Below are 13,984 nucleotides of genomic sequence, written 5' to 3'. Positions count from 1 at the left end.
TGGTAGATGTGGGAAAGGTCAGGAGGAAATAAAAATTTCCAGAGGACCATTGGTAGTTTGATAAAGACTCCCATCTCAATTTGTTCAGGAACATAAAATCACCTCAATATATACCATTCCTCATTTCAAATGTCAGTCCCTCGATTTTTAAATATTGCATTTTTTCAAATATATTAAAAGCTAAATTACATAAAAATTAACTTACATATAGCATAACTATATTAAAGGGATAGTCAATCCTTCCAAACTCTTTTTTAAGTTTCTGACATCCTTAAGAATCAAATACCTTGTCTCTGCAATCAGTCCCCAAATAATCTAGAGTATTTCCTGATTAAAGGATGCGTAAACCCTTACTATAACCTTTCTAACCTCTTTACTAGTCCATCAGAATCCTGAGAGAGCAACACAATCACTGAAGGTCTAAAAGTATATTGCCAAATACTTGGAAATAGTACCAGGCTGAAAGATTAGAACACCTAGTATGTATTGATATATGTTTAGTTGCAGGTATCTAATACTATAGTTTTTAAAAGAGCAAAACCTTTCTGAGCTGTGCTCAAGTCATGTCTGGTGGAATGAGCAAAATAAGGAAAATGGGAGTACTAAATATTCTAGACGAGTAACAGTAGAAAGTCTGATCCAAAAATCAGTATCATTATGGTTTTAAAGCAGTTTTATGTACTTTCCCACTTATTTCCCACAGTCACCCTGGCACTTACAAAGAGCAATCTAAGACTGTCCTTTAAGAATAAAGCATTTAGGGCTTCCCTGGTGGCGCAGTGGTTAAGAATCCGCCTGCCAATGCAGGGGACATGGGTTCGAGCCCTGGTCCGGAAGATCCCACATGCCGCGGAGCAGCTAAGCCCTTGCGCCACAACTACTGAGCCTGCGCTCTGGAGCCCGTGCTCCGCCAACAAGAGAAGCCACCGCAATGAGAAGCCCACACACTGCAACAAAGAGTAGCCCCTGCTCACCGCAACTAGAGAAAGCCCGCGTGCAGCAACGAAGACCCAGCACAGTCAAAAATAAAGAAAGAAAGAATGATAATAAAATATAAAAAAAGAATAAAGCATTTAGATTAAATTTACAGAAGTCCTTATAGTCATGGTCTCACCACGTGCACCACTGTTTCTCCATTTCTCTAAGTAAAGCCTGCAGCAAACATACACAAGAATGGTCAAAGGCAGGCAGTAAACTGAGAATACTTTACAACATGTTTTCCGCACCACACCACGCCATATCCATTCGAAGCAAAAGGCCCAGCTGACAAAGAAATCATGGAATACTGTTCAGCTGGATAGAAAAAATGTAAATGGATAGTCAAGATCTTCGTGAAAGACGAGTTTCACTGAAACGCTTCAACCAATGCTGGCTAACAACTAACCTGACTTCCTGTCTTCAAGAGCTAACCTTCGAACCTAAATGCAACCAGATCCAAAAGCCCATTATCTGCATATTTCATTCATGCCACCTCTGCTTTTGGGTTGGGTACTGGGGAGTGAGACATCATATTAAACCTTACTTTACCATTCTCAACATAAGGAAGCAGAAGCCATTCCAACATACTAGTTCTCAAGTTAGTTGTTCAGGAATGAACAGGGACTCTTTCTTACCCAATATCTAAAATAAACTTTTCTTTATTATCAAGTCTGTGATTTTTTCTGGTCTCCAAAACTATATTCCTCGAATAATTTGGGGGGGTAAAGGGAGTGACTGGGCAATGGGAAGGGAGGGGAAGGTTTTACAAATTTCATTATCACCACACGATGACCACTACTCAGAAACTGCTCAATCACACAGAATGCCCCTAGAACAGCAATTTTCGAAATGTGTTCAGAGAACTTCTAACCCTCCCCCCAACTTTTTGGATGGGGAAGGGCACAAACTCAAACCATTTTCATAATACGTATTAAGGTACTATTTGCTTTTTCACTGCCATTCTCTCATGAGTGGAGTTTTCCAAAAGCTAAGAGACATGATACTACAACAGATTATGAAGCAATGCCACTTTTCTCATTCAATTTTTTTATTTAAAAAAATGTTAGGGCTTCCCTGGTGGCACAGCGGTTGAGGGTCCGCCTGCCGATGCAGGGGATACGGGTTCATGCCCCGGTCAGGGAAGATCCCACAAGCCGCGGAGCGGCTGGGCCCGTGAGCCATGGCCGCTGAGCCTGCGCATCCGGAGCCTGTGCTCCGCAACGGGAGAGGCCACAACGGTGAGAGGCCCGCGAACCGCAAAAAAAAAAAAAAAAAAAAGTTATTATACTTACACGAAGTATCCAGAGTTGTCAATTTCAGAGACAGAAAGCAAAACGGTGGTTTCTGAGATGGGAGAATGGGGAGTTAGTGTTTGATGGGTACAGAGTTTCAGTTGGGGAAGATGAAAAATATCTGGAAAGGTGGTGACGATCGCACAACAGTGTGAATGTACTTAATGCCATAGAACTGCATGCTTAAAATGGTAAATTTTACATCATGTATATTTTACTACAATTGAAAAAAAACACAGGTAATGTTAATTTCTAACGGACTTATTATTCTAAAATGGATTATAAAACCCGCAGTTTAAATTTCTAATAATGTAAATATCTACAGATATAATCTACACAACCAAAACCTTTTAGGTTCCACAGTATTTTCAAGTGTGTGCAAAGGGATCCTAAGCCCAAGAAGCTTGAGAACCACTGCCCCAGAGTACAGTCAGTTCTGTAAGTCTTCCACAGCATTCTTTACCCCCATTAATCTAGTTAGCATCCACCACCAAACGCAAACAAAAGCTATGGTGCCAAGTCCATCTGGGCCATCTCCTAGGTGGATAGGAGACATGTTCTCATATCTTGAGGTCAACAAGACATGGGTTTCACTATTTTTTTTTTTTTTTTGCTACAGGTATTAAAGGCATTCAACCATAGCGTGTAGAATATTATACCCCTAATATACAGCAACCAACAATTACAGTGAGCACCCATATACCCACCACCCAGATCCTACCATTAACCTTTTACCAAACTGCTTTATCAAATATCCATCCACTTCTACTAGTTTTTGTGTGAACTGAGACATCAGTACAGGAATATCACTAACTAGAGTTTATTTTCTTTTGAAGCAAAAATTTACATACAATGAAATGAACAAATGTTAAGCGCATATTTGCTGAGTTTCCACAAATGCATATACATGTGTAACGCAAATCCATATCAACACAAAGAATATTACAATCACCACAGAAAGTTCTCTCCTGTCCCTTTCAGTCAGTCCCTGCCTCCAACCCCAGAGGTCACCACTCTTCTGATTTTTCACCCACAGACTACTTTCTGCTTGTTCTAGAATTTCATATAAATAGAATGACATTATGTCCTATTTTGTGCAAAGCTTCTTTCACTTAGTGTGTATTTGAAATTCATTTACATTATAGTATGCGTCAGTAGTCCCTTCCTTTTTACGGATGAATAGTATCCCACTGTATGAATATACCTGTTTATCCTTTTTCCTACTAATGGATTGTTTTCAGTTTTCTGCTCTTAGAACAAAGCTGCTATGGTCATTCTTGTACAGGTCTTTCCTCTTGTGTAAGTACGTAAGAGTGGAAAATTTCTAGGGGTAAAAACCCTTTAATTATGGAAAACTGCAAACATATACAAGAGAAGAGAGAATAGTATAATGAATTCCCATTAAAGCCAGTTGCAACTATATTAATTCACAGACACACTTGTTTCATCTATAACCCTCACCCATTATTTTGAAGTTCTAGGTATCATCATCATTTTGTCTTTAAACACTTCAATATGCAAACGATGTTTTCGAATCTGGTCAAATTATTTATCATGAGATATTTCAGGAACCTTCACTGTTGATTTATCCATGGATTAAGAGTTTAATTAAAGTAGAAATGGATGAACTATAGTTGTTTTTCTTTTCTCATCTTTTCAAATGATGCCTCTCTACCATCCCTCCTTGATACCTAGAAAGTCAATGGTACAAAGATATTTTCCGTTGTTACTCTGAAAGAACTAGTGCTAAATACAAAAATGGTATTGATAAATATCAAAAAGGAATAAATAAACATCAATATGATCAAGCAGATTTCCCAACTGTCAAGCACCTTGAATTAACTAATCCCATGCTATGCTATCATTTTATAAGTGAAACTGTATATGAGACTCAAAAAAAAAAAAAAAAAAACAACAAAGTCTGGTAACCAGCCCTTTATGAGAACAAAGGTAGTCCTCATTACATCCAAAACTGAACAAGGAGGTAAAATTTCAACCATTCTAGTCACTAGATTTTTGTTAACCTCGAACAACTGTCTGTGCTGGAGAGGGTAAGGGGAAATGGCCTTTCTCAACAACAGCTGATGACAGTATAAACACATAAAATCTTTTCAGAGGGCTATCTGGGGAAAAAAAAAAAATGCGTACCTTCTGATTGGAAATTTCATTTCCCAAAACGTAACCTAAGTAAATCCTAGCATAAAGCACGCAACAAGGATGTCCTTCCCAGTATTGTTTATAAAAGAGAAAAATTTGTTTACAACCTAAATGTTCAGTGGGCCATTAGTATAATTATGCAACATCCAAATAAACACACAGTACAGGCTGGAAAGTCTGGAACCACATATGCCAAACTATTAATGGCAGTTATGAAGGAGAGGAGAATATTTGCTGTTATCAATTTTAACTGCCTCTTCCTAAATAGATTTCACTATAATTTCAGTTGGATCGTTTTTCTCTGTGCCAAGTTTTTTTTAAAAGAAAAAAGCGCAGGGCCTTGGAGGTAAACCCCGAGGTGGAACTTTGAAAATGCAGGACCCACTGACTAAGTGCCAGAAAGGTGAACTGCAGAGTTAAATAGCATACACACAAGAGTGACAAAGAAAAAAAAATAGCTGAAGTCTAGACAAAGGGTTCTGACAAGATGCCAATATATTAATAAGAATCTAAAGGACAGGTGTGATACAATTCAATACAACTTAATACTGCTTGTTTTATTTATAACCTAACCCAGAGTTTCTCAACCTCAGTCATTACTGACATTTGGGCTGGGTAATTCTTTGTGGTGGGGGATTTTCCTATGCCTTATGTGATGCTTAGCAGCATTTAGGTTTCTACTCACAGTATATCAATAGCATCTCCCCACTCTCACCCCAGCCTTGACAACCAAAAACTATCTCCAGAACTTGCCAAATGTCCCCTGGCGGGTAAATTCACCCTGGCTGAGAACCACTGATCAAACCTTATACTTCTATGCCTGTATGTACAATATGTATGTCCATTCCATTTCACTCTTCAGAAACAACTCTTAGCTTCAAGGAGCTTACACTCTTAATGCCAAAAATCCAAAAGTCAAGTTTTAAAATTTTACTTCAATATCCTGCATATAAGGAGGGCTTCAAAATTATAGACTGAGTTTTGTCCACCACAGATCTATCCTCCCTCCCTCCTAACTTACAAACATTTATTAGACTGTATAAATTCCTCAAAACACTGTGATCTTTAGTCAGCTACTATGTTATTTAGGGCCAAATGTGTTTCATATACTTTCATCTGGAGTCACACCACCTGGGTTCAAATCCTTGCTCTACCACTCACTAGTTCTGTGATACTGACCAAGTTACTTAACTTGCTTATGCCCCCGTTTTCTCAACTTTAAAACATAAATAATACTATCAACCTAACTAATGGGAACACAGTGAGTATATCAAGTGCTTAAAACAGTACTTAGTATATAATAGTAAATGCCCATTAAATGTCAGTTATTACCTATTATTTTAACTACAAGCGTATCAAGGCAAGAACCATCATCACCAGTTTATAGATAAAGAAACAGAGGCTGAGAGAAACTTGCCTGCAGTCACAAAATTATAAGGTTATGGAGCAATGACCCCAAAACAGTCAGTCTTGATTCCAGAGCCCATAATTTTTCCATCATGTCAAAAAGATTACATTAAGACTCATTAACTATCAAAAGCAACATATTGGTCTTACTTCAAAATAACAACTAGCACTAGACATATTTTCATTAAGAGATTAATTTAGAACACAACTAAATTCAAGCACATTATGGAATTAATATTACAGGGCTTTTACACACCAGAGACAAATCTCAGTTTCTATATATTTTAAATGATTCTTACTTAAAAAAATCACAACATAGACCTTAACTCCTGAAACCGTTTATACATTATACTAAAGCAACCTACTGAAAATAGTCTAATAAAAAGACCATTAACACAGAAGGATAACATGGGGTTGCCTGAGACGGAGGTTATCTTGTACATTCTCTAAGTGTCCTGCTCTTACTCCAAGGTCATGAACTTTGTACATGATATTCGTTCCCAGGTCCCAGAAGGGCTTTGTGGACCCCTCTGATTTCTTCAATTACCCTTACCTCACACCCCAGTTCTTAATGACTCTTAAACACCTTGTTCAAGTTTTTAACCACTGCCCGGTTGTCATACAACTTACAGTATTAACCTTTCTCACTTAAACTTTGCTATTTCCAACACTGCTTACTAGGATCACCAATGACTTCCCCATCCCCTCTTCCTAAAGACATTTCACTGAAGTCGTTAGTTTTTCCACATTTCTTAAATGATTGAGGACATGTTCTTCTTCAACCTGGACTATAAAAACTACTCATTTTAGAGTTGCAAGTCAGAGCACAGGTGGAATGACTGGGACCATATAACTCTATAGTCCCAAAGTATCAGAATTGGAACAGACTTAGAAATTTTAGCCCAACCTCTGGTTTCACAAATGACACTGAGAGACAGAGATAACTTGGTAATATCTTCCTCTTTAACTCCTCTTAGATTCTACGAAGAGTTTGGTCTTGGCCATTTGGGTCTTGTTAATTCCTTTTGCTCTTCAGATTACATATTTGGATTTTAACATTTTTTACTGCCTCCACAATTCAATAACCTCTCTCAGTACAGTGATTGTCAACAGGGTTGAGAGTTGTCTGCCATGTTCGTTTTGAGTAAATAGTCCAAATAATTCCACCCTGAACCTACTCTATGAAATAGAAAGATGAGGCTGAGAATCTCTGCTATTTAAAACCAAAATTTTGCCTAGCCCTCCACGTTACTCTTTTATTAGCCTTCTATAACAAGTCAGTGTCATCCACTTCCTCCACACTAAATTCTCCTTCCTGTTCACCAAAGGGGGGGAACAAGAGAGAAAACCTAATTTTGGCACTCATGTTCAGCAACTTTAGATTTCATTCTTCTTTCCCCATTATTTGATAGACTCCTGATTAAATCACTAATTTACCAATTCTCAAATTCTTGTTCACTTGTCTATCACTTCCTTATCTATCAGTTCAGATTACAAACCGGAAATTAGCACCCAAACCATGAATTCTAGATACTGCCACCTGCACCTCATTCGAAAATCTTCAGTCTTCCCACTGTCAATCAAATGAGAAAAATTCCCTCTGACATTCTCTTATATAGTTCCTAATTCCCTCTGACATTCTCTTATATAGTTCCTATCTTCTTTTACAGGCTTTTCTCCTGCACCAGCTCTGCACATATTCTGCTCTTCTTCATACAGAAACCTTCTTCCATGAATAAGGCCCATCCTGTATACTTCTTCTGCTTGGAATATATTGACACTCCCCTCCCCTTGATCCCCCTCCCTCAATGCTCGTTCCAAAAGCCACTCCTTGTAAAGCTTTTCCTGAGGTTTCTGTTTCCTTTAAACTACATAGCATTTTATTCATAACCATCTTACGGGAATTATATATTATTTACATTTGGGTATTTCTCATATGCACTCCTTATTATAAATTACTGGAGGACAAAATCTACCATTTTCAGCATTGCTCTTCCCCATGCTGCTTTAGCACAGTGCCTTGCACATGCTAAGCTCTCAAATACAGCGGCCAACTTGACAATGGGCTTTCCTCAGGACTTTTTTCGGAGGTTGGCCGTTAAGTCACAATTAGTCTTTTAAGCCATTTCATTAATAAAAATATTTTATTTATTCCTTGGTGTCTGACGAATCAACTCTTCTATTTCACTTAGTATATATGAAGAAAACAGAACGAACAAACAAACAAAACCTGTCCCAATTTCAGGGGTTCTCTCCTACTGAAATGATCTATTTGGTCTCTATTTCAAGTCACTTATCAACTAAGCAAAGTTTCCTCTACTTATGCCATTAGAGAAACTAAAATTTATAAGAGCCACAAAATAAAACAAATATTCCCAGCTAACTTGCTAGAGAACAGGAAAAATTCTGTGGTAATTCTGAATTGCTGCAGGGTAAGTAACAAATTGCAAAACAATAATAGAACAAAGAGATTGAAATATGCTGTGAGAGTGTCCCAAAGTAAAACATGTATAGAAGAGCTTCTCGTTAACATGTGGAGTTCTTATAGTCTTCCTCGATGACAGAGTGGATGTTGTCAATAACCATTACCATATGCCACTGAAGTCTACCATCACTTTCAAGTTGGCAAATTTTTTGAATACAAGCAATTCAGTTCAAAAAGCCTAAGTGTCTCCTCTATGCTAGGCAGGGAGTGGAACCTAAGACATGGATGAACATAAAATCTCGCCTACATAAAGCAAATAATCTCAAAGTTTTCTCCACCTCGTACACCTGCTCTGCACTGCTTCCTTCGCCCCTTTACCAGTTATCTCCATCAGCCATGATTTCGTTCAGATCACTTGTTATTTGTACTGGAAAAATAGGTGAAAGGAAAAATCTTTCCTGCCCCACGAATCTCAGGGGCAAGGAAGAAAAGGCTGGGAGAGCAAGAGGCATTTCCTCCTCTATTCCCTCTTGAAAAATCACCAACCTAGCATGTTTGTCTTTCAAAGCCCACCTAAAACACAACGTGGAACAAACACATCAAAAATCAGTAGGCCCCTTGGAAAAGTGGCACTTAAAAGAGGCAACCGCATCGGCTATTTCATATTTTATTAGTAGAAATGACTCTTTGCAGTATTAAAACACTTCAAAACACCTCAGGATATAATGCTGGTATCGACATTTTAAAAACTTATCTTACTGATCAAAAGATCCATACGATGACAAAGCTAAAAATGCTCTCTCTCACCAATAAGCGTGAATACAGCAGTCACCCTACTCCACCCAAAGCCACCCTAGCTAAGACTGGACAGTTCAAAACCTGGAAAGCTTTCCTCGCTTACTCCACACCAGATACGAATTCATTTCAACACCTCGGGGTTCACGTGTAGCTATGTAACAGCGAAGAAATGGTATCAAGCACCGAAATTTCCCAGGACATTTTATTCCTTTGATTTAGCTGTGCCTTTTTCACATTTACCAAACTCTCCCCCTTCCCCGCTTTTAACAAGGAAAAAATCAACAGATACTCTTACTTGAAAAACGAGATACCTATTCAGATTTTCGAAGTAAATTTCCATTGCTGGATTTGGGAGGAAAACCGACTTACATACGTGATCTTTATGGAAAAGGCGCCCGCCCCTTCTTTCAACGGAAGCCTGAAGCCTACGAACTGATTCAATACGTTTAAAGGGTTCCCAGATCGCCTCAGGACGCTGGAAAACGATTTTCAGCCTTCTACAAACCTACTCTCATGTTTAAACTTATCTGGTGGAGGAGCAACGCAGCACCTAGGAAAGATATACTTACCACAGGAAAAAAAAAAAAGAAAGGAGAAAAGAAAAAGCAGCTTCTTCATCTCAAGAACTGAAATAACGCGTTAAGGAGGGCAGGGCTAACCTCCTCAAGCCCTCTACGCGTCGGCAGGGCGTCAGGCAGGCCCCGGCCCCCACTTCGTTCCCGTTCCCGTTCCCGGGAAACTCCCCACGGAAAGCCTCACACAAAGGCGCCTCGGCGCCCGCCGCCCGGACGGTCGCGGACTCACCAGGACCGTGGTGCAGATGGACCGCAGTTCAGACTCCACTTTCTCCCGATAGTCCTTAATCAGCTGCAGCTTCTTGTCGGAGGTGTCGGTCTTCTGCTCGATGCTCGAGATGACCCTCCAGGCGGACCTGCGGCCCCCGACCACGTTCTTGTAGGCCACCGAGAGCAGGTTGCGCTCCTCGTTGGACAGCTCGGCGCCCTGCTCCGTCACGGCCTTCATGCAGGTGGCCATGTCGTCGTAGCGCTCGGCCTGCTCGGCCAGCTTGGCCTTCTGGATCAGCTCCGTCTTCTCCATGGGGCCGGGGACAGGACAGCGAGGGCGAGCACCGACCCGGATGCCGAGGAGGAGTGCGGAGGGCCTGCGGGCGGGCGGGCGGGGCGGGGTCGCGGGCAGAAGGCGGGGGCGGCGCCGTCAGACAATGCGCCCGCCGCCCCGGCAGCCCGCCCGCCCGCCGCCCCCTTTGTCTGTGTCCGCACGCGCGGCCCCGTTGAATTTCCCTCCCCCGCCCACGCTCCCAGCGGGGTGCCCGGGAGGCCCGGGGGCGCCAGCCGAGGCGGCCCGCGGCGGGGGGAGGAGGAGGAGGAGTAAGGGGAGGAGGAGGAAGGGCCGCTCCCGCGCCCGCCCGGCCCAAGATGGAAGCGGCCGTTGGCCCGCACCTTCCTTCCCGCCGGAGCCGTCCCTGAGGAGAGCGGCGTCGAGGCCAGCCGCTCCCCGGGGCTGGCCTCCCGCCGGACTCTCGGGCCCGGCCCGACCCGAGGAGGGCCGGGGGCGACCCTGGCGCTCACCTTCACGTCTCCGCGGCCGCGGCGCGAGTCCCACCACTTTGATCCGCCTTTGGCTTTAGCCGAGGACCCTCCCGTCTCAGCCTACCTCCGAGCCGGGAGGCGGGCCGCAGCGCGGCGGCCCTCGCTCCCCCCGCCCAATGGCGCGCTGAGCTGTCCCCTAGAGTCCCGCCTTCCTCCCCTCCCCTAGCCAATGAGGACTGAGCGCGCGGAAGGGGGCGAAGAAGGCGGGGCGGGAGAGGAAGCGGAGGCTAGGAGGGTGGGTCGGCTTGGGCAAGTTCGGTTGGCCGGCAGGCTGCGGCTTCGGCCACGGGGTTTCCTCCAATTAGATCCAGGGTACAAGGACGTCACTGTTGCCATGGCGATGCTGTTACCAACTCCCCTCAACCTCCCCGCCACCCCCGGCACTCGTGGGCGCGGCACGGGAGCAGGAGGGTCGCATGACCTCCCCTGCGGTGGCCGGGTCTCCTGCTGCAGCACCGTTGCAGATGGTGCATAACATCTTGTGGGCTAATGCAGCTGCGGCTCTCGGCTCTGGTGAGGTCCGGCCTGGGAGGGTGACACCATCGGCTGTTTTGTTGCACAAGCGCCTGCCTTTCCTCCACCTTCCTATAAGTGACAAAGGTTTGGAGCTCAGTACACTGAACTCAGCCTTTAATGACGTTGCGATGGGGACCGCGAATTAGAAATAATCCCATCCCCATTAAAGAGGAATTTGTTGCTGGAGAAAGTGGCATAAGCATGCATTTTACAAGATAAATTCGGTTTCAGACGGGCACCTAAAACCTGAAATTCCCTTGGAAAATACCCAAAAAAGTCCAGGCAGGTGTCTCTGGCAATGCCAGATATTATGATTTTCTTTAAAATGGGAAATGACCTTAAGGATAATTTCGAGAAAAACACCCATTTAATCCTCCCCCCGCCCCCCGAAAAAGCAACTGTTTTTATATTTCTTTCCAGCCTTTCTAGGTCATGCATCTAAATACGTATTTTTTACATCATTGTCGTCTTATGCGTACACGCTATTTTTATCTTCTGGTATTATTATTTTTTAATAAATTTATTTATTTATTTTTGTCTGCGTTGGGTCTTCGTTGCTGCGCACAGGCTTTCTCTAGTTACGGCGAGCGGGGGCTATTCTTCATTGCGGTGTGCGGGCTTCTCATTGCGGTGGCTTCTCTTGTGGCAGAGCACGGGCTCTAGGCTCGTGGACTTCAGTAGTTGTGGCACACGGACTCAGTAGTTGTGCCTCACAGACTCTAGAGCGCAGGCTCAGTAGTTGTGGCGCACGGGCCTAGTTGCTCCGTGGCATGTGGGATCTTCCCGGACCAGGGCTCCAAACCGTGTCCCCTGCATTGACAGGCGGATTCTTAACCACTGCACCACCGGGGAAGTCTCTTCTGGCATTATTTTTGAGAGGACACTTGAAAAGCTAAACTTCTCTCCCTAGATGTTGACTTTTGACTTTCTACTCATGAACATCCTTCTGAAACGGGAATGATCGCCCTAGATGCCTTTTATTGAGGGTCATGGCTAGACTTTTCCTCTCTCCTTAAACTGGGCACTCCCCTCCAGCCACTCCCTTCTTTCCTGGCACTTCCCCAGTGCCTGACTCCAAATCAGGTGGCTGTCTTGGGTGTCTGGAAAGTGGCCTTTGTGCCATATGGGCTCACACTGCCGTGATTCCAGTTCCGGCAAGTTCAAGGGAGAATAGATCGTTGAAGGCAAAGAACGCCACAGCCAAGAAACAATTTCAGATTCTAAGTGGAGCCTGGAGCAGACCTGGAGACTCTCTAGAATGGAAGATCTGAGAGCAGAGAGACGGCAGGAGAAGGTGCGGACTTTCCAGAAATCTACACTCCCTCCCAGCTGCCCCTCCCTGTCCTGACTTGTAAAGGTTGCTTTGTGCTTTGACGGACAGGAGAGGCCTGGGCTGGAAAGGGCTGTGTCTTAATGCAGAAATGCCTTACTATGTTCCAGCGTTCTAATGGAGGTCCCTGCTGTTATTTCTGGGATCCCTGGGGCCGGGCTGTAGACACATGAGTGTTTATGGCCGTGTGGGCTGGGGTGGAGCCGGACACTAAGAAATCCCAATGGAAAGAATTTGCATGTGCAAGGACAGATAAAATGCTTTCTGTATGACCAGTGAATTTCAAGCTTACTGAAATTAGAGACAGCTCAGGCAAGAGGAGAAACCAGCGCAGGTGGGTGGGGGATGGAGACCCCTGAGCAGAACGGTCAGGGGACAGAACCTTTGTGGTAGGGAGGGAGGGTAGGGGCAAGAACACTAATTCTTTGTCAGAAAGTCTGGGCTGTACTGCCATCTCCCCAGGTGACCTTGGGCAAGATTTTGCTGCTGCCTGTAACTCGGTCTCTATAACTTCTGCTTTCATCCAATCATCAGATATTTATGGAGCACCAACTCATATAGTTACATCTGGAATCATGGGTAAAAACTGCTCGGAAGCGATGGCACACTATGAAATTATATTTTATGAGGGACCAGAGGGATTAGTTAAATCTAAAGTCATCGGCGCCTGAAAGAACTCAGTTGGAGAAAATTAAAGCTCTGGGGACTGGGACTTCCCTGGTGGTGCAGTGGTTAAGAATCCGCCTGCCAATGCAGGGGACATGGGTTTGAGCCCTGGTCTGGGAAGATCCCACGTGCCACGGAGCAACTAGGCCCGTGTGCCACAACTACTGAGCCTGAGCTCTAGAGCCCTTGAGCCACAACTACTGAGCCCGAGTGCCACAACTACTGAAGCCTGAGTGCCTAGAGCCCGTGCTCCGCAGCAAGAGAAGCCACAGCAATGAGAAGCTGCACACTGCAACGAAGAGTAGCCCCCGCTCGCCACAACTAGAGAAAGCTGGCGTGTAGCAACGAAGACCCAACACAGCCAAAAATAAATAATAAATAAATGAATTTATTTTTAAAACTTTTTAAAAAAGCTCTGGGGACTTGAAGCCCCTGGACACACAAAGAGCTAACACTTACTAAGTGATTACGCGTGTCAAACACCATTTTAAGTCTCTTGCAAGTATTAACTCATTTATTCTGCTTAATGCCACTATGAAGTAGGTACTATTCTGATCACCTTCTCCATTTCACAGATAAGGAAATTGAGGCACAGTCCTTCGAGTGTGCACAGAGTCAAACAGCTAGTGAGTGGCAGAGCCTCGATGTACACCGATGCACGCAGTCTGGGTGCCAAAGCCCATCCATGTAACGGCTCTGCCAGACCTTTGCTTGATGCTGTAGGGACTCCAGGAAAGATCACACCAGTCTCTGTTCTCTAGGAGTTTCATCCCGGTAAATATGAAATGTGTTAAGAATCCACATT

At 43.7% G+C, this 13,984-nt stretch overlaps 1 protein-coding gene and 1 long non-coding RNA gene across 2 annotated transcripts in view; one reads left to right on the top strand and one right to left on the bottom strand.

Annotated features, from left to right (window-relative positions):
* The window catches only part of YWHAQ (tyrosine 3-monooxygenase/tryptophan 5-monooxygenase activation protein theta), a 31,764-nt gene extending 20,962 nt beyond the window's left edge, over nucleotides 1-10,802 (bottom strand). Inside the window, exons 1-2 of the mRNA XM_067703737.1 lie at nucleotides 10,647-10,802; nucleotides 9,862-10,219 (exon numbers count right to left, since the gene is read on the bottom strand). Coding sequence (XP_067559838.1) covers nucleotides 9,862-10,155 — 294 coding nt within the window. The 5' untranslated portion in view covers nucleotides 10,156-10,219; nucleotides 10,647-10,802. The remainder of the gene's footprint in view (nucleotides 1-9,861; nucleotides 10,220-10,646) is intronic.
* A 1,510-nt stretch (nucleotides 10,803-12,312) lies between these two features.
* On the top strand, nucleotides 12,313-13,579 carry LOC137205735 (uncharacterized). Its single transcript, XR_010934284.1, has 2 exons — nucleotides 12,313-12,477; nucleotides 13,048-13,579. It is a non-coding gene; the product is annotated as an uncharacterized lncRNA (long non-coding RNA).
* Nucleotides 13,580-13,984: the final 405 nt, after the last annotated feature.

This window comes from Pseudorca crassidens, chromosome 14, assembly GCF_039906515.1.
Source record: "Pseudorca crassidens isolate mPseCra1 chromosome 14, mPseCra1.hap1, whole genome shotgun sequence".
In the NCBI taxonomy this organism is placed as follows: domain Eukaryota; kingdom Metazoa; phylum Chordata; class Mammalia; order Artiodactyla; family Delphinidae; genus Pseudorca; species Pseudorca crassidens.
This window is presented reverse-complemented; position numbering and strand designations above follow the sequence as displayed.